Source organism: Schistocerca serialis, chromosome 4 (genome assembly GCF_023864345.2).
Source record: "Schistocerca serialis cubense isolate TAMUIC-IGC-003099 chromosome 4, iqSchSeri2.2, whole genome shotgun sequence".
NCBI lineage: Eukaryota > Metazoa > Arthropoda > Insecta > Orthoptera > Acrididae > Schistocerca > Schistocerca serialis.
Genome location: NC_064641.1, coordinates 776,876,681 through 776,903,516, shown reverse-complemented (window position 1 = coordinate 776,903,516; position 26,836 = coordinate 776,876,681). Strand labels below are relative to the sequence as shown.

Below are 26,836 nucleotides of genomic sequence, written 5' to 3'. Positions count from 1 at the left end.
GTATAATGTGTGACAATGCTCCATTTGTAAGACCACCAGAGTGCAGGAGCAAGTAAGTGGAAGAAATCATTCTTTGTATCTCACTTCTTGTCTTGGCTTTTACAATGGCTGGGCGCAAAATAATTTTAAATTGAAGAGGTCCTATATACTTTCACACTCCTCAATAAAAGACAGCCAGGTGGAAAGAGAATTGTGCTTACAAACAGATGTAAATTGGAAAAACAGATAGGAAAGAAAATCATTAAAAGAGAGAAGGAAGGCATTGGTGAGAAGGGAGGAGGTGTACTAAATGAAAATAATTGTAAATATTGTGTTTGCACTTCCGTCATTCAATTGTATCTCTGGAAGATGGAAATTATGATCAGTTTCAATGTACTCTATGTCTTTAAAAGTATGCCACTTCCTGAATCCTCAAAACTAACCGTGGAAAAGTTCGTTGAACTCTTTAGGCATGTTCTTGCGTAAACCTGCTTTTTCTTTTAAGGAGAATATTAATGAAAGAATAATGGTGTCATAACAGGCAGTCCACTATTGCCTGACATAGGGAACTTGTATATAGAACACTTTGAAGCAAAAGCACTAGAGCCCACCAAGCTGAAACCAACACGTTCCTGTCAGTATGGTCATGACAGGAACAAAAAAGCCTCATGAAACAAAAAAGCTTGAACAGTTCCTGGGATATTAGATCACCCTAATACAAAATTTGGGATGGAACTTTTAAAATTTAGTCTGCTACTTTTTCTCAACATTCCAGTTAAGAGAAGAAAGGACAGATGAAACTGATATTTGCCTCAAGCCAAAGACTCTCATCCATGGAGTTCGAACATTTTCAGAAAAGAAAGCCTCAGCAAAGGATTACAAAATCTACGAATAGTGTTCCATAGGAATGGGAACTCACAACTGTGAAACTGCAGTAAAAATGAACACCACCCAAAGAAGAGATTTAGGCTGAGACAGAGAAAAAGCATTGGTTACCCATCGAATGCAGGCTCAATCTCTCAAAAGATCAGTTGAACCCTACAGAAATATGGTGTTCAGTGTATTTTGTTCATCAACAATGATAAGAAATATTATCTTTGTAACGTAAAACACAATTCCATGCGAATGTGGCATGTCTTACATGGGGGCAGACTATTATATCAGTCAAAGAGAGGTCCAAGGATCATCAGTGACACACCTGACTAAAACAACCAAACTCACTGCACCTGAAGATGACAACTGGTCAGTCATCAAAATATTGTGCACGTAATGGAAGCAATGATTCAGCTGATCACCCAACATCAACAACAGATACGAGATTGGTGCACTTAACGGTCACATGGTCAAGAATGCTTTGGCATAGAGTTTCATTTTTGTTTTGGGTGAAAGATCTAAAATCACCCAAGAATTTTGTCTGCAGTTGAGGCCAGTAACTTACTTATGATGAATGAATAAATGATTAACCTTTATGTGGACCGAATAACTCATTTTATTGCTACATTAATGAGTCATTTCTTGCCTTTTCCAAATATGTTACAAATTCATTTAATAAAAAATAGGCTCTAGTATGTAATGACATGAATGACTCAAATGAGAGAAGCCTCCACGAAGGGTGTGTCCTGACAACTAAGCCTTACACATCCGGACGTCCCCTGGGCGTCTAGGTATACCTAGACGGCTGATTCTCTCACACCAGAAGCAAACAAACATGCGAGCAAATAAACAGTCCTTATCAGAGCCAACTTTAACTATCGTATCTATAAATATTGAAGGCATATCATCAGCCAAAGAACATCTGTTATCCAACCTATGCCGTGACAAAAAATGCGACGTCCTGTGTACACAAGAGACGCATAGAGATGAGCGACAGAGACGACCAAAAATACCGGGCATGAAACTAGCTGCAGAAACACCGCACTCTCAGTATGGAAGTGCTATATTTGTAAGACCAGGGCTTCAGATAATCAGTGCTCACTGCACCGTAGAAAATAACATCGAAGTCATCTCAGTGGAGCTGAGTAACTGCGTGGTTACCTCTGTGTATAAGCCCCCTTCGGCTGCATTTTCCTTCACACCACCCAGGAACTTCCATAACAGCAAGACGTCTGTAGTAATCGGTGACTTTAACAGCCATAGTCATTTGTGGGGATACTCTGAAGATGACAATAATGGGGAGGCAGTCCTCTCCTGGGCTGAATCCTGCCAGTTGTCTATTATACATGATAGCAAGCTACCCCCTTCCTTCAACAGTGGCAGGTGGCAACGTGGATTTAACCCTGACCTCCTCTTTGTGAGTGAAGACATCATACAGCTTTGCTCCAAATCAGTGTGCTCGCCCATACCAAAGACGCAACACAGGCCACTACTGTGTCAAGTTCTTCCAGCAATAAGGCCACAGGAGGTGAATTTCAAACGAAGATACAATTTCAAGAAAGCTGATTGGAAAAAATTTGCTAAGATGCTGGACACAAACTGTCAAACATTGCTCCCGGGCATCAATTCCAAGAAGGTGTAGGACAATGTATCTGCAGTGTGTGACTCCTGAAACAGCCGCTCTGCTGGACAGATACTATCGATTATATGAAGAAAACCCTTATAGCGAGGGGCCTTATCTGGCTGCGCAAAATACTCTCTCCTCAATCTCTGAGGCGAAGAGAGAACAGTGGATTAAACTGATGACAGAATGTGAGATGAGTAGAAGTAGTCAAAAGGCCTGGAGATTGTTACGACACCTTAACAATGATCCCTCCCAACCCAATACGCATACAAATGTGAAGGCAGACCAAATCGCACACCAACTTTTGAAAAATGGTAAACCTGACCATACCAGAAAAATTGGGAGACGAACCCTGGAAAGGGAGCGCCAACAAGAGGGAAACACTCTGTCTCGACCATTCAGTTTGAATGAGCTCGACTCAGCTCTAAATAAGTGCGAAGTCGGAAAAGCAGCAGGGGTAGATGACATAAGAAGTGAACAGATCAAGAACTTTGGTCCAGGTGCAAAGTGCTGGCTACTCGAGCTAATGAATAATTGTGTCAAGAGCAGCAAGATACCAAAATCTTGGCGGAAAGCAAAAATTATAGCTATACATAAACCAGGGAAAGACCAGGATGACCCCAAAAGCTATAGGCCAGTCTCCCTCCTATGCCACCTGTATAAGGTATTGGAAAGGTTGATCCTCCAAAGAATTACAGATATGATAGAATCATTACTGACCCCTCAACAGGCAGGATTCAGACAAGGGAAGAGTTGCACAGCACAGGCATTGAATTTGACACAGCATATAGAGGATGGCTTCCAAAGGCGGCAGATAACAGGAGCGGTGTTTATAGATCTTTCAGCCGCCTACGACACTGTCAACCACAGACTCTTGTTGCTGAAGCTATACAACCTCACCAAGGACTACAAACTAAACTGTCTAATTAGAAATCTTCTGCAGAACCGAAGATATTTTGTGGAATATCAAGGACAAAGAAGCAGATGGAAGCAGCAGAAAAAGGGGCTGCCACAGGGCAGTGTACTGGCACCCACCCTCTTCAATATATACACTAATGACCAGCTGTTACCAGATGGACCACAAAGCTTCATATATGCAGATGACCGAGCAATCACAGCACAAGACCACAGCTTTGAGAGGGTGGAGCGGAAGCTAACTGATGCTCTGAAGGATTAACTGCCTATTAGAGGGACAATCAATTGAAACCAAATCCTTCTAAGACCCAGACCTGTGCTATCCACCTCCGAAACAGACAGGCTAGTAGAACCTTGCAGATAGATTGGGAAGGAACCTCTTTAGAACACTGCAAGACTCCAAAATACCTCGGAGTCACTCTGGACCATGCTCTTACATATAAGAAACACTGCTTAAAAACAAAGCAAAAAGTGGCTGCCAGGAACAATGTGGTTAGGAAGCTGACTGGAACAACATGGGGAGCACAGCCAGACACAGTGCGCGCATCCGCATTAGCCCTCTGCTACTCTGCAGCTGAGTACGCTTGCCCAGTATGGTGCAGATCTACACATACAAAGAAAGTTGATGTTGCTCTGAATGAGACATGTCTTATCACTACGGGTTGTCTAAGAGTTATCTGTGGAAAAACTGTACTGCTTATCCGGCATAGCCCCCCCGGACATCCGAAGAGATACAGCAGCACGGAGTGAAATGAAGAAGGCATTAACATCCGAAGCCCACCCACTACAAGGCCACCAACCAGCACAGCAAAGACTTGTGTCTAGAAAGAGCTTCCTTCACAGTAGAGAACCACTCGCTGACACTCCACTCCATCTTATGTTTGACAACACAATCTGTGTCTAATCATTTATTTCATTCTTGACTAGTTTAATTTATAAACCATAATGTATGTATGTATGTAGTAATTATCTAATATTGTTTTTAGTTTGCTTCTGACACGATAAATAAATAAAATAAAAATGACTCAAATGGTGAAAACCAATAAAGTCAAGTTACTGTAGTGATATACTGTTAGATACATGCTGCCATCATCCAATAAAGCTGCCCTTTACCAGAGCAATGTAAACTTAGCTAATGAACAGAACCTCAGATGATGAAATAAGCACACTGAAATTCACTGCAAACATACACAGAGTGTTAAAAAACTATAAAGGCAAAACCTGTGGTGTAACAATGGTACAGACTAAGTTAAACAAATGGAACATGGGTCTGCAATGTATACCTGTATAAGAGTTGTCTCAAGACCAGAAATTAATGCCACTCACTGTACCTCTCAATAATAAGATTTATTAGATGCCATGTCTACAGTGTACCCATCTACCAGATGAGACACTATCATTTTGTGTTTCCATTAAGTTATTAATTGGATATTAACAGTTAATTTTATCTATATTACATAGTAAATAACTTTACTAGAGTCTGTTCCAATTCGCATAACGTAAGTTTAGCTTCTCTAGTTGTAGTAGTCATAAAAAATAAAAAGTTCATAAGAATGAAAACTGCACGGTCAGGTGCAACATGGGAGGCCATGGTTGTCTAACAGGTAGAGCAAATGACTCTGGCCCCAGGGATGAACCCCAAACAGGGGCAGGGATTTTTTCCTCATTCCACTCCCTCCAGGATGGCCCCAGGTATACTCAGCCTGCTATCAAATGAGTACTGAGAACCTTTCCTGGGGGTAAAAAGCGGTTGTGGTGACAAGAACACCACCCTTCTCTTCCCAGTGCCACAGCGCAGAAAGACTGCACTCCACTTGCAATCAGGCCAATAGTCTGATCATGGGCTTGTACCACAGAAGAAGCAGTGCAACATGGAATAAACCTTGTCTGGAAAAATTTGTTTGCATTTCTTTTTCATTGAAAAGGCCAAGTATTAGAGTGCTTAGTGTTTTATCTAAGGAATTAATGTAGGTTTCAATTCAGTTAAATTTATATTTGTTTATTCAGTGTTTCATCAGAGGTAAGTCTTAATTTGTTTAAGAATGTCCATGAGTATTAACACAACTTTAACAGGCCACTAACATGTAGAAAATCATTTACCTGTGCAATTATTTTAAATGGTATTACAATGTTTGACATATGCGCACGCTAAAATTACTAAAATTCTCCAGGCTACTATGCCATAGTCTTCTAGGTTCTGTTAGATAACCCAAGGTTTTGGTACCATTTTAAGAGACAGGTTCAATGTCTGGAGCGTACCATCACTTGCTGCTGATTGACGTTAGACTGCTCTGTTGTGTTGAGTTACCTAACAGATCCCAAAAAGCCAGAGCATAATATCCCAGAGAAATTCAGTAATTTTAACCTTTCTGGACATTCAAGTTTGCATTTTAAAATATGTGTGCACTGTTAAAAGTTTAGTTAATAGTTTGGGATTGATCTGCAAAGATTGTAAATTGTGGCTTCACCGAGGAAACTGCAGTGGGAAAGTAGAAGTGTTTCCCAGTCTGTCTCTCCCATGAATATGTAGGTAATGACTAATGACAGGAAAATTGCCAAACTGTAAGTTAATATCTGTGCCCCTTCAGGCACAGACTGAGGGCATAAATATTGAATAAGAGCAGTTGATGCAGAAAAAATGAAAGTGGGCAGAGGAAAGGTAAAAGGAAAAGGATGAAACTGGAGCAGTTACCCCTGAGCTCAAGAAGAGACACAGCTTGTTATCTGTTGGAGGGTAGAAGCCTCAATCTGCCTTAGAAGAAAGTAGGGCACACCAGATTAATGAAAATTTAAGAATCAGGTTGGAAACTGAGTGGAGCAGAAAAAAGAAAGGTACTGTCGCCAGGTAGCCATCATGTAGATCAACAGCTTCAGGAAAACAACAATTAAGGTGCCAAGTCACAAATAATGCAAAACCTATGGCTATCTATAATCAGCGAATAGAGGATACTGAGGCACCAACTGGGGATTGTGTAAAGAGGGTCACGTACTGATATTTGCAGGACCATGCATTAGCCTGGCCAAGAATATAGTATTGGCAGTGAGCCGAATAACCTAAGCGCAGCAACCTCTCACACAAATGTCAGCTATGACAATGTTTTGCAGCAGCAGTATTGGGTGAATAAAGCCATCAGGTGAGTTAGCCAAAAACTGACCAGGTCGCTACTGACTTTGCATGGAGCTCACATTGGCGCTGTGTCTGGTGCTGTCTTGGGAGGTGGGGACACACAAGACATAGCCTACACTTTAACAGAATGGCAAAAGATAGACTAACTGAACTCATAAGTAAAAGTGGGGACACTGTCAGAAATTGTAAAATTCCTGTGATTAAAGGTATGACACATAAAACTTTTTTTAGGCTAAGTACCTCTTTCAGAGAGATTGCTTTAATGCAATGTATGTATAAATAAAGTGTAACATGGAAAATAAATTGTTTGAATAAGCTTACCGTTATGTCTCAGAATTTTAGAGGACTAAAACACAAAGTTAATGAATTTACTGCCCCTTTATATGATCTATACTGTCATAAGGAGGGTGATATATTAAGTCTGCCTGAGCATCACACAAATACAATCCAGATGTTACACATCGATGACTATAAATTAGTAACCTATTTCTAGTTGGAAAACGTAGACAAAGGAAGGGTTGTTACATGGTAAAAATAACATTGTATGGTAAAAATAAAATCATATGAAATAGTTAGAAAATCAGAGCAGCAGTAGAATTTATTTTGAATTACACAGGACACTGTGCTGCATTAAGAAAATTATTTAAAAAATAAACTTCTGTACAATGTCTGATATTATTAACAGAAATAATGAAATCAAATTTGCACAGGCAATAATTAAAAGAGAAACTGGAAAATCCTTTAAGGTACATGTGGACTTTGTTAACAAAGAAAGAAGAATAATAATAAATGACAGCAATCTGGTGGCCAATATATTTAATAATCACTTTCTGGAAGTAGCTCAGAAGATTGGAGTGGACAATTCAAAAGAAGCAATGCCAAAAGAAATTAACAATGTAGATATCTCTCTTACACATAAAAATTCTCAAGCAGTTGATAATATCTCGACTAAATGATCTAAAATCATGTTCTTTGCATATAAGCAATGCATGAGGGTCACACCATAAGAAACGCACACTTTTTTTTTTTCCAAAAATCTAGCTTTTGTTCTACATCTTTGCTATTCATGGAGGTTACAGAAATATTCTTTCCACTTTTATTCTAATTTAATTCAACTTTTTTCCACAAGTCGCAATGCGATAGCACTCTGTCAAAATGGCTCGATGCTCGTCTGAAGCAACATGCTGTTATAGAGTTCCTGTGTTGTTAACAAGATACTGAAAAAGTTGCACTGGGGTGACGCTGCTGATCACAGTACAGTTAATCAATGGGCAAGCAGATTATCTGGTGAAAGTGAATACAATCATACTCGGAACCTCCTGTATTGTGGCAAACCAAGCACTGCACAGCACCTTGAAAATGTACAAATATCCAAATCTGACAAATATACAACCGTGGGCCTAGAAGTGATTGTGTGCAGAATACTGAGGCAGCTGAAGTTGAAAAAGTTTGCATTTGGTGGGTTCCAAAAGAAACACAGAAGACAGTGTGCAGTGAATTTTTGGAACAGCACAAGAATTCTGGAGATTTCCTATCAAGAATTGACATGGGAGGTTTGAAGACAATGACTCACTTGCTCCCAACCAGTGCTGGGTCTGACTTCTACCATGCAGGTATACAGGTCTTAGTTCCACAGTAGCATAAGGTAGTTGAAAGGGATGGAGGTTATGTGCAAGAGTGATATTTTGTCTCTCAAGAACGTGTCCACTTACTGTAAAAATATCAAAGGCATGGAAAATAAATTGGATATTAAAAAAAAAAAAAAAAAAAAAAAAAGGGGGGGGGGGGGGGGGTTGTGCATTTCTTTTGGAGCCACATTTGTATTCAGTTATATATATATTTCCCCTTACCAAATTGGTAATAAGACAGATATTAAGACGCAGTCTCACTGTTTACCCCCACCCCACCCCTCCTTCCTCTAAGTGGACAAGAACTGTAACACATCTACCCCTAAGTAAAATACTTAGTCAATCTCAATTTGAATTTCAAACAGGTCTATCAACAAAAATGTCATTTTTCGATTCATGAATCAGATTATGCAAAATTTAAACAACAAAGTACTACAAACTGGTATTTTCTGAGAGTTCATTTGATTGTGCAGTTCACAGTATTCTCTTAGAGAAGCTAAAATATTATTGTATCAGAGGTCTTGATTGAAAATTGGTTTTCATCCTATCTAACTAAAAGGATACAGAGTTTTATACAAAGAAACCTAGAGAGTGTACTCAATGGAACATCTTCAGACGAGGGAACAATGACTAGGTGTACCACACTGACTGACATTGGGTCCACTTTTGTTCTTGATACACATACACAATCTGCCATGACATAACCTAGAAATGGAAATAATTCCCTGTGATGACAATGATAGTACTATAACTAGGAACCAGAAAAATTCACATTCTGCGATAAATGCAAAGCAGATGTGAATCCTGCCTCAAAATGTGAAATTACTTAACAGACGCTATTTCATAGCAAATTGCATCCGGATGTACTATTTTGTCAGAGGTAGTTTGAAATAGCTTTATTTTCTGTGTATAAATATCAAATATGTAACCAATTTTCAGTTGCTGGTATTGCACATCATCTGTGAAGTCCAATTTGGAAATATAATGCGTGTAAGAACCTGTTTATAAAATAAAGTGTTCGCATGCAACTTGCTCAACAATCTGGTGCCCTGGGAGATGAGTGATCTACTTACAATACATGTCACGTAATGCAACTTAGTATCAGCAATGAGACCTATCATTTTATAGCAGCAAAGAAACGTGTTTGTTTGTTAGCTAAAGCTCAAAATATGGTATAATGCAGACACTTTTAATGTGACAAATTAGTTAATGAATGTTTACAACTGTGGTTGCAACAAATACCACTACAGGTCAGGCCCGAACTACTACATTAACAATACTCTGCTAACCTCAACAATCAACTGCATGGTAGCCATCCCCAAATACTTTGATTTGTGCATTGCTCGTCGTTTTATTTTCTTATTTTGAAATAAGTGAAGCGACTAATCCTCGTCCATCACAGATTTCGATTACGATCTTATAAAGTCAGAAGAGATCAGTGATCTCTCCGACAACATGTCAGTTCTGCTGTAAAGACTGGTGCACTGTGAAAGGGAGGCGAAGTGCTTTTCCCCTACAGTGCTCCTCTTCCCTCTAGTTTTCAAAATTCTAGTTTGTTTACCTTCAAGGCCATCTGCCACAACAGCCTATAGGGACCGCACTGTTAATGTTTTTTGAATGTGCCAATATTCTTCTCCTAATGTTAAGAAAGAGTTACCATATGTTTGGTTCTGCTTCTACACTAACTGGCTCATCAGTTCTACCCATAGCATTGTCGACCAAGCATGGGTAGTGCAGTTACGAATGCTCACAAAATACCGAAATAAATAGTCCGAAGATTTTGTTATCATCAAATTGGACAAAGGCATATAACGTACAGAAACACCTTAAATCGGCAACACATTCAATTCACCAGCAGGAAAATGGTGCTGATTTTCGACAGAACAATCATTTTTGAAAGCTTAAATACATCCAAATGAAGAAAACAAAGGTCATTTCAGAAGAAAAATGTGCTGAAGTTTTTGCAAAAGCAAACATTCCAGTCACAAAGTTCCCAATTAGCACTCTTTTTTTTAACAGTCAGTTTCAAAGAACCAAGATTTTGTTTGTCTTCACTAATGCAATGTGATAACGTGTTAAATATGTGCATCTGATCAATAACAAAAATTTTGACAAAAATAGAGGCAAATTTTGCAAAAAATATATGCAAATTCTGGCAAAAATATATGTGAATTTTGCCAAAAATAAATGCTACATTTTCCAAATCAAGCCTAATGGACAAAATACAATACTTGAAAAAGTTCTTGAAAATTAATAACTGGTTCTCTGCAAATAAGACTGTCACTGAATGTAGATAGAACTTAATACATGCAGTCCTGCACTACACAAAATCCGAGCATGGCATCAGTAATGAATCCATGAAGGTAAATCAATAAACTCTTAAAACTTTCTACTGATAAGAACTTTAACTGGATGTCACATGTTACTGATTTTCTCGCATATCTAAAACCTGGAATTGTAATACGTGGTGTCCACTCCAATTGAGCGTATTGAACACAACCTCACAACGCATTAACTCTCTTATGAAATTTGGTGCCGAGAATCAATCACAAAGCAAAAGCCATGATGACATTCATAAATATAACATTAGGAGGTAAAATAATCTTTGACCATTTAACCAGTGTTAGAGAGAGAGAGAGAGAGAGAGAGAGAGAGAGAGAGAGAGATTGCAAAATTGACTTATTCCACATCATAGTGAGAGTGTGCAATTATGATCCATGGAACATGAAAATGACTACACTAAGCTAAATCAAACACAATTACATATTACATTAGGAACTAAAAAATACCACTGCAATCACTGTTTCAGAGACTGGCTTAGTTAGTGTAAATAAAATATGTGATTACGAACAAACCAGTCTCTTTACTTGGAGATGTGAATTCCTACTGTAACATTTCATTAAATAATAAAAAATATATATCTTCAACATTATTACTGTGAGGAACAGTCTGATGTCACTCACTACAGGTCTTATAATCCTTCAACTTCTCCTTGAAGAACACCTATGCTTCCCAGGCCAGTGTTTCATTCATCTGAGCAGTTGTGCATTGTCATGGCACAGGTTTTGGTAGAGTAGTTTTCCTACACACTGTACTTCTAAGGTGTAGTCATTTAATGTGAATCATACCAGAGAAGAATGGCCCTATGATTACACCTGCTCAAATTCCCGTTGGTGACAGACGGTTTTCCTTGTTTATTCAATCATTTGTCCAATCTCTTTGCCTTTCTGCCCTAAATAGGATACTTATTGGTCAGTGTAAAAACTGGCTGGGGTAAAAATAAATGCAGTAGTACATGTAAAACTGTGGGCTTTAAGAAATAATTGTTCAGTTAACAACATGTTGCATATGTATAGAGAAATTTGCAGGTTACTGATGTGAGTGATGTGCCATCAATAGTGATAAACAAATCAGTAGCAGCACAAACAGTGCAACATGCCAGATAATACTAGGAAAAGCACAGCAGTTGGATGTTAATATGAATGGATTATCAAGACAAAGCAGAAATTGGTGAGTGTGTTTACTGAGGATATGAGTTGACCTGTACATATGAAAATGTACAGTATTTTAGATGATATATCTAAAAGAAATTACATCAGTCTATCCATTAGCATTAAAGCATGGATGAGACATTTAATCACTTTAGAGGTAGTGTCAGTACTTGTGAACTCGTTTCCCCTCAACCAATCATTACAATATTTAATCTTGTTCTAGAAATCAAAGCAATGTCCTGTTTAGAAGGAAAATCTGGATGAAAAAGTTCATTGACTGCTGACAGCAAGTAGTTTTGCATACCTAGATGGAAATCCTGCAGAGTTGAAGAGCCACAATGTTCAAGATCATACTAAGTATTGATGATGTAATGCAGAAATATTTAAATGCAGATGTGAAAGTTTCACTTTCAAAAAAGAAACAGTTGTATTGGGGAACTGAATTAAACCTATGTGATAATATGATGAAATGGAAGACTAATGGAGTAAGATCTAAATATAACAGCTTGAAAACATAGTGAAATGGAAATAAAAGCTAATGAAATTAAATAATTATTATTCACAACAGTAGGACAAAGAACTAAAAGAATGAAACAATAAAGCAGACCTAACAAAAACTGAAAAACTGATTGGATACAGAAAAAAAGTACGAGTAATACTGAAAGATGTGTAAGTTGAACTATTGACTCAGTCATACAACAGTTTTTCTCCCCCCCCTTATAGTTTCTATTCTTCTTCATTTCTTCCACTTAGCTGGTCTGCTTCTTTCTTCTTATTCTTCTCATCACTAATTTTTAATATTAATTCCAGCCCCAAATTTTATATCGCTTTTAATGGTAACACTCTGCTCTTATTGTACATAGGTACAGTCAAACAACCAGCTGGTTCCCTCTTCCTGAATAATATTGGTAGTTTCCCTGCAATTGAACAACACAGTTCCCAACTATTGACCTCTGTATGATTCATCTTCTCTTCTACTTTTTTTTTTATATCATTTAAGAGAATAGTATCAAACACCTCTGTTTAAGTCTGAGATTCGGTATTTACATATTGAAATTGTTGTATGGCACTTTTCTTTGTTTTTTACATTTATCTTATTAGAATTTCACTGTCAGGTATTTATATCTGATTCTTTCATTTTTTTGCTTTCTCATTAATTACAAAAAAACATACCATTTTTACAGTTGCTAAGAATTTCTGGAATATTATGAAACCAAATTTCAGTGTTGGATAAATATATTTCCCACCAATTACTGGATACATTCTGACAGTCTTCTTGTGACAAAGATGAGTCACTGCTTTCTGAATCAGTAGTTTCAGTAGGTGGCTGCGTTACTTGTCCATCTCCTTTGCAAACATCTTTTCCCTATGTGAAACAAGAGCCATTAGTTCTCTAACAATGTATCTTTTTTGTTTTACACATTTGTCAAAATCCAAGAGCTTTTACTATAACTGTGGCAGAAATCTTATAATACTGTGATTATCAAGTCAATAAACGAGTTAGAAATGACTGTAGAATCAATTATGCAGTGAATACTCAGATATCAATTAATTATACTGCTTGACAATTGCTAAAGAACAGAGACACTGTGGGACAGAAAGAATTGCAGGCAATGATGGACAGAATGAAACACAGTACATACATAACAGACATGGAGTGGTAGATTTATAATAAAAAATGGTACAGATTTAACCACGTGATAAAGCAGGATAACAGACATAAATAACATTTATGTTTGACTCGGATCAGACTCTCAACATAAAGGTCAATATCGGACACTCAATAAGGAATATGCCTTCCTCAGGCACTAAAGCACATTTTGCACCTGTTATTCATGCTGGTTACCAAACTATCAGGGAGTTCCTGGGGCACATTGTCCCGCCCTCTCTCAAGGCAGTTTCCAGTTCTTGCTTGGTTTGGGAAGGAGGTGTTCACTGAGAAACAAGTCTGCTAAGAGCATCCCAGATATGCTCTATAGGGTTTAGATCTGTGGAGTACCCAGGCCACTCCATACATTCAATATCTTCATTTTCCAGTGTGTCTGACACCTCAGCAGTACTGCATGGGTGGGCACTGTCACCCATAAATGGAAACCTGCAACACCGCCATGTTGTAACAGGTCCACACAAAGATACGAGGTGGTGTTCAGCCATTGTGAATAATGCCTGCCCACACCATAACACCACAGCCATCATACTGATGACATTCATGAATATTTTGTGGCATGTAACATATTTCCCTCTCTCTCTCTCCACACTAACTGGTGGCTTGAAACATTTGAGGCTGTGAAGTGGGATTTGTTGAAGAAAATCACTCAGGGCCAGTGAAATATTTGTTCCTTTTCGTCGCTTGAGCTATGTATTGATCCTTTCGAGGTGTGATGCTCCATCTACAACCATTGGCAGGCCTCTGCATAGCATTTCCACCTTCAGCAGCACTTTTTAACCATGAGATGACAATTTTGGACAGAACCATTACTGTGGCTACAGTGGTGACACTATGACAGGTTTCAAGCCCTCCAACTGCTCATACACGATTGTAAGCACTCAAATGATGTCTCACAGACATGTTGCCATATCACACAAAATGTTGCACTAATCTGTTCGCAACAACCTTCATCATGTATTGTACTACATGAACTGCCTATTCCATACAGAGCATTTGTGCATAGGCTTTGCTGTAGTTAACACAATTCAACCTCTACATTTCCCTTTATCATCATTCGTAGGGTGTTTTCTAGCAACTGTTGGTTGTTGCATAGTAATCGACAGTTGTTACTTAGCAATTGCCAAGCAGTGTATATTTACCCATATAACATCAATCTACACCGCAACCCTTAGCCTTCTCACACATGAGTACCTCAACTCTTGCAAAAAAATAAATCCTTGAGTTTCACCCAAAAAACGCATACATCCTCTCAGCAGTATCTGAACAATCCTTGATAAATTGCTGTTCAAACTTCCATCCGTAAATAAGATACATTCACTGGCTGGCACTGGAAGACCTCACACACATGAAAAATAAATGACTTCTGTTTTTCTTCCATTATAGACAGAAACCTGTGCTATTTGTCTTATTTAAATTCTTTCAGCATGGTAACTTTTTTCACACTGTTCTGACACACTTCAACTATCTATGGCTAAGCAAGAGTTTCTATTAAGAATAACTCTGCATGATGATTACAGCTTTCAAGTCACTCGAGCTTCCTTTACGATTTCACACAGCAGTTTGTAAACTATTTCATGACTTTTGGTCACGCAGTGAGGCCATATAAAATAATTATTATCTTTTATTGTAGTGATGAAAAATGCAATAAATATAATAATTTTTTTGGTGTTGATATTCTTCTGTCTTTCCTTGTTTGCTGATAAAAACTTGTGAGATATTCTACCTTATGCAAGACACTGTTGGTTTGTTTTACTCTTTATGTGCTATAATCAGTCAAGTCATTTTTATTTTCCAGTATGAAAATTATTATAATACAGTTAGACTTGAATTTTGACCAAAAGTTATTTATATACATACACTATGTGATCAAAAGTATCCAGACACCTGGCAGAAAATGACTTACAAGTTCGTGGCGTCCTCCATCAGTAATGCTGGAATGCAATATGGTGCTGGCCCACCCTTAGCCTTGATGACAGCTTCCATTCTCGCAGGCATACATTCAATCAAGTGCTGGAAGGTTTCTTGGGAAATGGCAGCCCATTCTTCACGGAGTGCTGCACTGAGGAGAGGTATCGATGTCGGTCGGTGAGGCCTGGCATGAAGACGGCGTTCCAAAACATCCCAAAGGTGCTCTATTAGATTCAGGTCAGGACTCTGTGCAGGCCAGTCCATTACAGGGATGTTATTGTCATGTGACCATTCTGCCACAGGCTGTACATCATGAACAGGTGCTCGATCATGTTGAAAGATGCAACTGCCATCCCCGAATTGCTCTTCAACAGTGGGAAGCAAGAAGGTGCTTAAAACATCAATGTAGGCGTGTGCTGTGATAGTGCCATGCAAAACAACAAGGAGTGTAAGCCCCCTCAATGAAAAACATGACCACACCATAATGCCACCGCCTCCAAATTTTACTGTTGGCACTACACACGCTGGCAGATGATGTTCACCAGGCATTCGCCATACTCACACCCTGCCATCAGATTGCCACATTGTGTACCATGATTCATCACTCCACACAACATTTTTCCACTGTTCAATTGTCCAATGTTTCTGCTACTTACACCAAGCGAAGCTTCATTTGGCACTTACCGGCATGATGTGTGGCTTATAAACAGCCACTCGACCATGAAATCCAAGTTTACTCACCTCTTGTCTAACGGTCATAGTACTTGCAGTGGATCCTGATGCAGTTTGGAATTCCTGTGTGATGGTCTAGATAGATGTCTGCATATTATACATTACGACCCTCTTCATCTGTTGGCAGTCTTTGTCAGTCAACACACGAGGTTGACCTGTACACTTCTGTGCTGTATGTGGCCCTTCATGTTTCCACTTCACTACCACACCGGAAACAGAGCACCTAGGGATGTTTAGGAGTGTGGAAATCTCTTGTACAGACATATGACACAAGCGACACCCAGTCACCTGACCACGTTCAAAGCTCGTGAGTTCCGCGGAGCACCCCATTCTGCTCTCTCATGATGTCTAATGACTACTGAGGTCATTGGTATGGAGTACCTGGCAGTAGGTGGCAGCAAAATGCACCTAATATGAAAAACATATGTTTTTGGGGGTTCTGGATACTTTTGATCACATAGTGTATGAAGGAGCAATAGCTAGGCAACAAATTTGCATTCGTTTATACGTGTAGTTAATTGCACAATGTCACTTAACTGATATATCAAGGTGTATACGCGGACAAGGAAAAATAATGCCCAGATTTTTCCCGGATCTCCCAGTTAACAATACATTTTCTCCCGGATGAAAATACACTTTTCCCGTGTTAAGTGACAGTGTATTTTCCGTCGAAACTGTAAAACTTATCAAACCTTTGAATGGATGTAGTTTTATACAGCGGCGTAGAATTTCTCGACACTTTAGAAAACGAAACTCAGAGGGGAAAAAACACGTTTTGGAAATATCTTTGATATGCAGCAACATGTACGGTGCATATTTTCGTATCACGAAAGTATAAATCCGAGTTCCACCAACAGGAAAAGTTAATGGTTTAAGTTACTACAAATAGTGTTGCTACAAGAAAAGAAAATCTTTCGCATATAATTTTTGTCTCGAAGATTAATAAGTTACAAGAGAAGAAGCTTTCACATATAATGTTGATCTGTTACACTTTAAGATACGTCACACAAACACGCCAGTAAAATTTTTAATACCGACATAAATCTCTGATCTTCTGGGCTCGAAATTCTTCTAAATGGCTTGTCATCAAAGAGTCGTTTTTTAAATGAGAGCAAACGCTCTGTGATTTAAGAAATTCATCGTACATTCTCACACATAGTTCATCTTGCGTAAAAGGAAATTTACTTTGAAAATAACACTTTTTGAACCACAATTCGTAATATTTTCTTGTGAGCTGATAGATTCATTTCAGCAGTTGCCAGAGCGCGCCAGATAAGAGGCGTCACCGCGCTTGCGCAGCTACGGTGACGTAGGAAGCCCGTATGTCCGTAAGTGTGAAACATTAAAACATCTTACTTACATTATGTCATAAGAAACAAGACATCTGAGGATACTCCAAGAGCATCGGAATTTCGGAACCGTACTAAACTGCACAGTTCGCCTTAAAGCGCACATTTGTATGTTCAGATTCCCAATGACATATGCCTCAAGCTGATATTAAGCTTTTCGATATGGTTTTCAGGACGTAAATTTTCTTGGAGTACCAGTACCGTACTTTATTATCTCATGTTTCGTTCTTTATTATGGCATATTGCCATATGTGCTAGAAGATGAAAACGTGCACTTGAAATGCAGCGAACAGTTGAAACTAGCCAATAGTGTGGAATTAAACACTTTGTTTCAAATAAATTTACTGCTTCAGCAGGAAAGCTTAATAAAAGCCAGATTTCTTTAGCAAACCGACAAAAATATCTTTATTGTTTAGCAAGGTGATTAATGCCACTGCTCTGCTCACCAGAACGTCAAAAATTTAAAAACGGCTTTTCAAAAATAAGTTCATTTTGTAACGCACATGTTTCTGAAGAGTCTGATGCATAAAACGTATATCCTCGAGCAAATGTAAGACATGTTATTTTGTCTTTAGTGCGCCGAAATGCAGTGTCACACCTCTTCAACAACGTTCTTATACCGTTTGTCACGGTATTTCGCTTCACTGTATTTCGCTCTGTGGAACTCAAACGTGTATATTTTGTAATGGATGCCATCAAACTATCTCAGAACAGTGGAAATTAAAATGTCCTGTAGTGCTTCTCCTGCTCCCAGTTGGCCGGTTTGACATCCTGCCCTTCTAAAAAATAAAAAAAATAATAAAATAAAAAAAAAAATAAAAAATAAAAAAAAAATCGCAATTATGACTTGATGGGATTATTTGTAACCGGGAGAACAAGAACTCTTCACAAAATCTGGACTCTTTATTGCCTATTAGTTAATAACTTGCTCTTCTGTGTAACAAAATTAAATATAGGATACCGAAAACCAGTACAGACAAGCAAGACAGGCAAGACAGTACACATTTCTTCAATCCTTAGGTCCTAGCAATTTTTCTCTCTAATCTTGCTGCAGCTTTACGTGGCGTGCTTTGCTTTCTGCAAAAGGATTATTACCTCATCAAAGTTCGTCAAACTTTTTGCTACATGAAAAATCGAAATGTCATTGTTTAATACTGAAAAAGCTGTTAATACAAATAACATCCAAGACTGGTGTGCCGGCCGGAGTGGCCGAGTGGTTCTAGGCGCTACAGTCTGGAACCACACGACCGCTACGGTCACAGGTTCAAATCCTGCCTCGGGCATGGATTTGTGTAATGTCCTTAGGTTAGTTAGGTTTAAGTAGTTCTAAGTTCTAGGGGACTGATGACCGCAGAAGTTAAGTTCCATAGTGCTCAGAGCCATTTGAACCAAGACCAGTGTGGTTTCTCGATCTGTTTACATTTATTTTGTCACTGTGTGCTGGATAAAACAAAATAGGCCTTTCCAATATTGCAGCAATTGTACCACACACTAAATAAGCGAGACTGTTTTGGCAATAATGATCATTTTTATAGTTGTTGTTGTTGTGGTCTTCAGTCCTGAGACTGGTTTGATGCAGCTCTCCATGCTACTCTATCCTGTGCAAGCTTCTTCATCTCCCAGTACCTACTGCAACCTACATCCTTCTGAATCTGCTTAGTGTATTCATCCCTTGGTCTCCCTCTACGATTTTTACCCTCCACGCTGCCCTCCAATACTAAATTGGTGATCCCTTGATGCCTCAGAACATGTCCTACCAACCGATCCCTTCTTCTGGTCAAGTTGTGCCACAAATTTCTCTTCTCCCCAATCCTATTCAATACTTCCTCATTAGTTATGTGATCTACCCATCTAATCTTCAGCATTCTTCTGTAGCACCACATTTCGAAAGCTTCTATTCTCTTCTTGTCCAAACTATTTATCGTCCATGTTTCACTTCCATACATGGCTACACTCCATACGAATACTTTCAGAAATGACTTCCTGACACTTAAATCAATACTGGATGTTAACAAATTTCTCTTCTTCAGAAACGCTTTCCTTGCCATTGCCAGCCTACATTTTATATCCTCTCTACTTCGACCATCATCAGTTATTTTGCTCCCCAAATAGCAAAACTCCTTTACTACTTTAAGTGCCTCATTTCCTAATCTAATTCCCTCAGCATCACCCGACTTAATTAGACTACATTCCATTATCCTTGTTTTGCTTTTGTTGATGTTCATCTTATATCCTCCTTTCAAGACACTGTCCATTCCATTCAACTGCTCTTCCAAGTCCTTTGCTGTCTCTGACAGAATTACAATGTCATCGGCGAACCTCAAAGTTTTTATTTCTTCTCCATGAATTTTAATACCTACTCCGAATTTTTCTTTTGTTTCCTTTACTGCTTGCTCAATATACAGATTGAACAACATCGGGGAGAGGCTACAACCCTGTCTTACTCCCTTCCCAACCACTGCTTCCCTTTCATGTCCCTCGACTCTTATAACTGCCATCTGGTTTCTGTACAAATTGTAAATAGCCTTTCGCTCCCTGTATTTTACCCCTGCCACCTTTAGAATTTGAAAGAGAGTATTCCAGTCAACATTGTCAAAAGCTTTCTCTAAGTCTACAAATGCTAGAAACGTAGGTTTGCCTTTCCTTAATCTTTCTTCTAAGATAAGTCGTAAGGTCAGTATTGCCTCACGTGTTCCAGTGTTTCTACGGAATCCAAACTGATCTTCCCCCAGGTTGCCTTCTACTAGTTTTTCCATTCGTCTGTAAAGAATTCGTGTTAGTATTTTGCAGCTGTGACTTATTAAGCTGATAGTTCGGTAATTTTTATAGTACGACAATATTATTCACGAAGTATCAATACGAAATACTTATTTGGCCTGCTACAATCAAAAAGCTTTGTTTGGAAATAGTTTCACATTTCATTCATGCGCTCCAGTTTCTCATGCATGAGACCAGAATGTAGTAGAACGAAATTTTTGTATATATTTGGAATTGTCATATTCTTCCATAATTTGTGTGATGTCTCCGTTTCTTCTCCTTCCTTGTTCTAACAATCAATCTTGCCATCACTAATTCTGTAACTATTCCTACCACTGTCAAAACAATTTCTCTGCTTAACTTTAGTAACCCTGTCACAATCACCGGTTTAGTTATCCAGCGATTATTCTCCGGTTAGGCATTATTACGTGTTCGTACAATGCGTTTTCCGCGCTACTCCCAGAATCGAACTTAAGCAGCTGCTAGCCGGGGACTACAACTGGCCCTGTCTAGTGTAGCGATCTGGCCAAAAATTTTCCGTTAGGATTTCACTTTCACACCGAGAAGATAATACATAATCTTTCTTAACTGTTATTCCTGTTAGCCGTTTATTTCCACTCTGGTAGTCTGAAGTTATGGATTTCGCTAGTAATTATAACAGCGCTGAACATTTGCAAACCGAATCAACCACATAAACAAGCAGCAGTTGCCATTCACCGGTTCGGCTTTACTCTGCTCAGCTCGTATAGCCCCGTCCCGTTCTGTCTGCAGGAAAGATAATTTCTAGATGCGACGAGGATTCCCTTGGCAGAGACATCATGTACACTATGCACGCATTCAAAAATCAACTTATAATTCATTCAGAAATCAACTTATAATGTGTTCAAAAATGTCCAAAAATCAGCAGGGGTGTGTTTCAAAATCATATGAATAATCAATAGACTGACATGCACTGGATGCTAGGTGCTTTGTGAAACGAGGTTTTTTCCCTCTAGAATATAGATTTGTCCCCTCCCCCCGAAACTGCCACTCGGTTCTGATACCCCGGTTTGAAGACCCACCTCCGTCCAACACTAGATTCGGGCTGCTGCGTATGCGTTAATCTGGCAGCTTGGGCGTGCTAGTAAAATTTTTCCGGGTAGCCCATGTGACTGGTTGCTGCTTACACAGCAATCAGCCACATTTCTGAAGCCAGAAGAGGGAGAAGGTATTACTCACACGCAACTCAACTGCGCGTGTGCACGAGCCCGCTCGTAACTGCTTAAATGAATCTAACGTAAAGAGTTGTGACGTCACGCTCATCGGAGGCTATTTGTTGTTATGACGCATTGCATAGTCTTCCTAAAGCCTTTCACACATTTTGCTGTTGGCAGACGCTTGTACGTGCACTGTGTTATTTTATATGGTGCATTTCCTTTGCAATGTAAGTTTTATTTTCGTTTCCTCTCCCCCCCCCCCCCCCAATTTACAGGAAACCTATCACGACCAGCACAATTATCCACAACCTGTCCAATCACTCAGTAACACACCAGCAAGCCAGTTTCAGATACGTACTACACAGACTGAACAGAACACATGAATGAAAAACTACGAAGAACTAAACATACTAAAGCAAACAGCAATGGAGAATAGCTATGATACAAAGATACTAGATAAAAGAAACAACAAAACACAGAAATAGACAACATGTAGTCATAAACACACACACACACACACACACACACACACACACACACACTAAAAGAAAAAAGCGAATTGCAGATCTTCTACCTTCTCAGTCACCGCATGTCACTGTCATCACACATACAGTAAAGTTCGTGGATAACAGTTAACACTTTGAAATTCATGAACCACCCATCAAATAAACATGCAATGAAACAAATGAACAGCAAACAGCTGCAATGACACATTAAATGACAACATAAACCTTATGTACTGTGATAAAATAAATAAAATGGGCGTGAAACTATCAGAACTTCTGTTATAAAGAAATTAAGTGCCTTAATCCATCTTAAACAATGGAAATAAAGTCTAGAAGAACCAAACATCTTAAGTAACAAGGTAAATAAAGTGTGGAAGTTGCAAATCTACTAATGTAAATGCACCTTATTAGCATCATGTAAGGTATGTGCAAATCTTCATAAATATTTATTATCCAAACCTGTATTCTAGTCCTTATTTTCACCAAAACAAAAACCTACAGTACTTTGTGTATCAGTCAAGTGAAATTGTGCAATTAACTACATATATCAACCAATGCTAATTTGATGTATAATTATTGCTCCTTTATAAGTATATAAATAACTTTAGGCTGTAATTAAAATGTAAGAGAATCATAATAATTTTCATACTTGCAAATAAAAATATCCTACTGCCGATAGAAAAAGAAGTGCTGAAACATATTTAGCAAAAGTAAAACAAACATACAAACAGCGTCTTGCATCAGGCAGAATATCTCACCAAAATTAATATAACTATGACAATGATTACAATGACCAAAATACTTACAGACAGCAAAATAATTATAGATACAAGAATAGTTACGATTACTAAAACATAAACAGTGACACAAAAAGTTAACATGTTTTGGAACATTGAGCAACTACTGAAAAAAATTGGAAAAGATGACAGTTCTAGCAAGATGTAAATAATTTGGGACCATTCACCAAATAACAGAAGCTTTGAGTCACTGACACACACACACGGCAGACAATGAAAATTATATTCTGATTAAAATTACTTGATAACTGAAACTTCATGCATTGGAGCTGGTTTTCTCATATCTGAGTGCTCAATGCCATGCCCAAACCATTCACCACTGCCAAACCATCACAATAATTGGTCAGTTCATTTCCAATTCCCTGTTCAGTTCTCTTTCTTTATGCATTTGAGTCCTGAATCATGAGTCGGCACTTCTATTTTGTACTTCATCACACACACACACACACACGACGATACAGATGGAACAATCACATTTCCTACACACCGCTAAACAAATTCTACTGGATATTTCTGCACAAGACGCAATTCAGCTTCACATTTACAGTTATCGTAAATACAGAGATCAGCTTACATTAGGTAAGCTTCGCACAATGTTGTTGAAGCTAAATTTTTCAAGGGTGCAATTCATCATTGTGACTGGGTCAAAATTCCCACTTAGCCCAAAGTTGCGGCCTAGCATAATAATGATAAGCATATAAGCCTGATGTGTATGTCATAAGTTTTAAACTCGTCAAATGCACTGCAATTTTTTTAATTTTTAAATCAAACCAAAAGAGTCTCATTACTATTTTTATTCAATTAATTGGTTTAAATGTATTTTTTTTATTTCTAATACTTTGTCGCATCATTTTCATCATTGTATTGACTTTTTTATTCGTTCTTCTTTTCTTCCCATCATACTTTTTTTGTTTGGATTCTGCCTGTGTCGCCTGTAATCTGCAACAAAGTGCAACATGAACTTCTCATCAGTCGGTAACGTGGCAGGTCATGCAGCCAGTGGGAGGATAGCTTCAGGTAAACAATGATAGCAAGAAATTACAGTTTACTGTTAGCGCTGAAAATGAATTTTTTCTGTCTTCAGTTTGCTCATAGTTTTTATTGCCATGAATGAAGTGATCATGATTTTAGTTCTGCCGCATAGTGCTAACCGCCGTTCTCCCATATACATTGCAGATGTCAGTGTTGTGGTTAGCTTAGGAAACGAGTTTAAATAGAGGGCTACAAAACATGTCATCTGGCACAGTTTAGTCATTGGTCATTCAAGATCAGCTGTCGACAGACTGCCTCGCATTTTCAACACACCTCACAGCATCCACTTCCAGCACTGCTCCGTTTTACATGTTAAGTGAAACACACACACACACACACACACACACACACACACACACACACACATACACACACTTGCAAACAAATGCCTATGACCCTACATAATGCCGGCCGAACGCACAATGCACAGTGCATCCAACTGGCCCTATACAGGGTGTTACAAAAAGGTACGGCCAAACTTTCAGGAAACATTCTTCACACACAAATAAAGAAAAGATGTTATGTGGACATGTGTCTGGAAACGCTTAATTTCCATGTTAGAGCTCATTTCAGTTTCGTCAGTATGTACTGTACTTCCTCGATTCACCACCAGTTGGCCCAATTGAAGGAAGGTAATGTTGACTTCGATGCTTGTGTTGGCATGCAACTCATTGCTCTACAGTACTAGCATCAAGCACATCAGTACGTAGCACAACAGGTTCTTGTTCATCACGAACGTGGTTTTGCAGTCAGTGCAATGTTTACAAATGCGGATTTGCCAGATGCCCATTTGACGTATGGATTAGCACGGGGCAATAGCCGTGGTGCGGTACATTTGTATCGAGACAGATTTCCAGAACGAAGGTGTCCCGACAGGAAGACGTTCGAAGCAATTGATCGGCGTCTTAGGGAGCACGGAACATTCCAGCCTATGACTCACGACTGGGGAAGACCTAGAACGACGAGGACACCTGCAATGGACGAGGCAATTCTTCGTGCAGTTGACGATAACCCTAATGTCAGCATCAGAGAAGTTGATGCTGTACAAGGTAACGTTGACCACGTCACTGTATGGAGAGTGCTGCGGGAGAACCAGTTGTTTCCGTACCATGTACAGCGTGTGCAGGCACTATCAGCAGCTGATTGGCCTCCACGGGTACACTTCTGCGAATGCTTCATCCAACAATGTGTCAATCCTCATTTCAGTGCATATGTTCCCTTTACGGATGAGGCTTCATTCCAACGTGAACAAATTACAAATTTTCACAATCAACATGTGTGGACTGACGAGAATCCGCAAGCAATTGTGCAATCACATCATCAACACAGATTTTCAGTGAACGTTTGGGCAGGCATTGTTGGTGATGTCTTGATTGGGCCCCATGTTCTTCCACCTACGCTCAATGGAGCACGTTATCATGATTTCATACAGGATACTCTACCTGTGCTGCTAGAACATGTGCCTTTACAAGTACTACACAACATGTGGTTCATGCACGATGGAGCTCCTGCACATTCAGTCGAAGTGTTCGTATGCTTCTCAACAACAGTTTCGGTGACCGATGGATTGGTAGAGGCGGACCAATTCCATGGCCTCCACGCTCTCCTGACCTCAACCCTCTTGACTTTCATTTATGGGGGCATTTGAAAGCTCTTGTCTACGCAACCCCAGTACCAAATGTAGAGACTCCTCATGCTCATATTGTGGACGGCTGTGATACAATAAGCCATTCTCCAGGGCTGCATCAGCGCATCAGGGATTCCATGCGACGGAGGGTGGATGCATGTATCCTCGCTAACGGAGGACATTTTGAACATTTCCTGTAACAAAGTGTTTGAAGTCACGCTGGTACGTTCTGTTGCTGTGTGTTTCCATTCCATGATTAATGTGATTTGAATAGAAGTAATAAAATGAGCTCTAACACGGAAAGTAAGTGTTTCCGGACACATGTCCACATAACATATTTTCTTTCTTTGTGTGTGAGGAATGTTTTCTGAAAGTTTGGCCGTACCTTTTTGTAACACCCTGTATAAAGGCACAGGTGTGTGTGTGTGTGTGTGTGTGTGTGTGTGTATTTCTATCCAGCTCAAGAAAGGATTGACTCCAAAAGCTAATACATTATCTTTCATTTCTGTGTGCGTCTGTTGACACTCAACAATTCTGCTATGCAGTGAGTGGTATCCTTTATTCCCTAATCATTTACAAAAAAGAGAAATGGAGTCTTATAAGAAGGAAGCAAAGATAATGTGCAGAAGATTATGGTACAAAGAATACAGGTTGAAGCAAACAAGAGACACTGGCTATAAACAGTAATAAAACATTTGGTGTGACGTCATGTGTGCTGGACTGCTGTTGAAATTGCTCGTCAATATTTTATAAAGTTGTAGTCTTCAGTTACTTATTTTACAGTTTATTTGTGTTAATATTTGCTGTAAAAGGAACTTATTAGTGGATTTTCATTAATCTGTCTTTCTTCCTGAGTTATTGACTCAAGTGGTCCGTTATTCATGAGTGTGCTTATGTCGTTCGTGTAAGCCTGACGCCTCGGTAGTGTGTTTACATTTTAGAGCGTGCAGTTGTGGCTGTAGCAGTTATAAAGCTAAGTACTGACAAAGTTATTTGTGCTCTGTTATACAGTTATTAAATTTAACAGTTTTCAGTGGCGTTTCGTGCTGTTTGTGGTGAAATAACAATTTAATAAACTTTCGAAAACATTCGCTCACTGTGCTTTTTAGAGTTTTCTGTGCACTGAACTTGTTTAGTAAATTTCAGGCTTTTGTTTTCAGCTGATGTTTCTTATTGTTTCTAGTGAAATTTTCATTCAATGTTTTAACTTTGTTGAATATTCCAATGGTCACTTGAATTTTTGGTTTTAGCTAATAATTTTGTGAAATTTTGTTGGTGTTGGTATTGGTGGTGGTGGTGTAATACTATTAAAACAAGTAGCTGCTTTCTTAGTAGACAGAGAATTTCCAGACTGCTATTGTTAGTTCTATAAAAAGTTCTACTGATGTAACTGAACTTAGGTAACATAGACGTATAGTTTTCTTCAGTAGCTGTAAAATTTTACCATGAGTGAGAAGTGTGGGCTCTGTCTTAAGTTTGTGAGTAGAGGGTTACGGTGTCAGATTTGTTCAAAGTATTTTCATTGGGGGAAAATGCAGTGGGGAAGCCAGTGGGTATTCTACCAATATCCTCTCCTGGGAATGCAGTATCTGTAGTAGAAATAAGTTGATAGAGGAGCAGGAGCAT

The 26,836-nt window shown here is 38.9% G+C and overlaps 1 protein-coding gene across 1 annotated transcript in view; it reads right to left on the bottom strand.

Moving 5' to 3' along the window:
* Positions 1-26,836, bottom strand: part of LOC126473338 (uncharacterized) — a 102,381-nt gene that overhangs the window by 38,023 nt on the left and 37,522 nt on the right. The window contains exon 5 of the mRNA XM_050100332.1: positions 12,811-13,003. Within this exon, the coding sequence (XP_049956289.1) occupies positions 12,811-13,003 (193 nt within the window). The remainder of the gene's footprint in view (positions 1-12,810; positions 13,004-26,836) is intronic.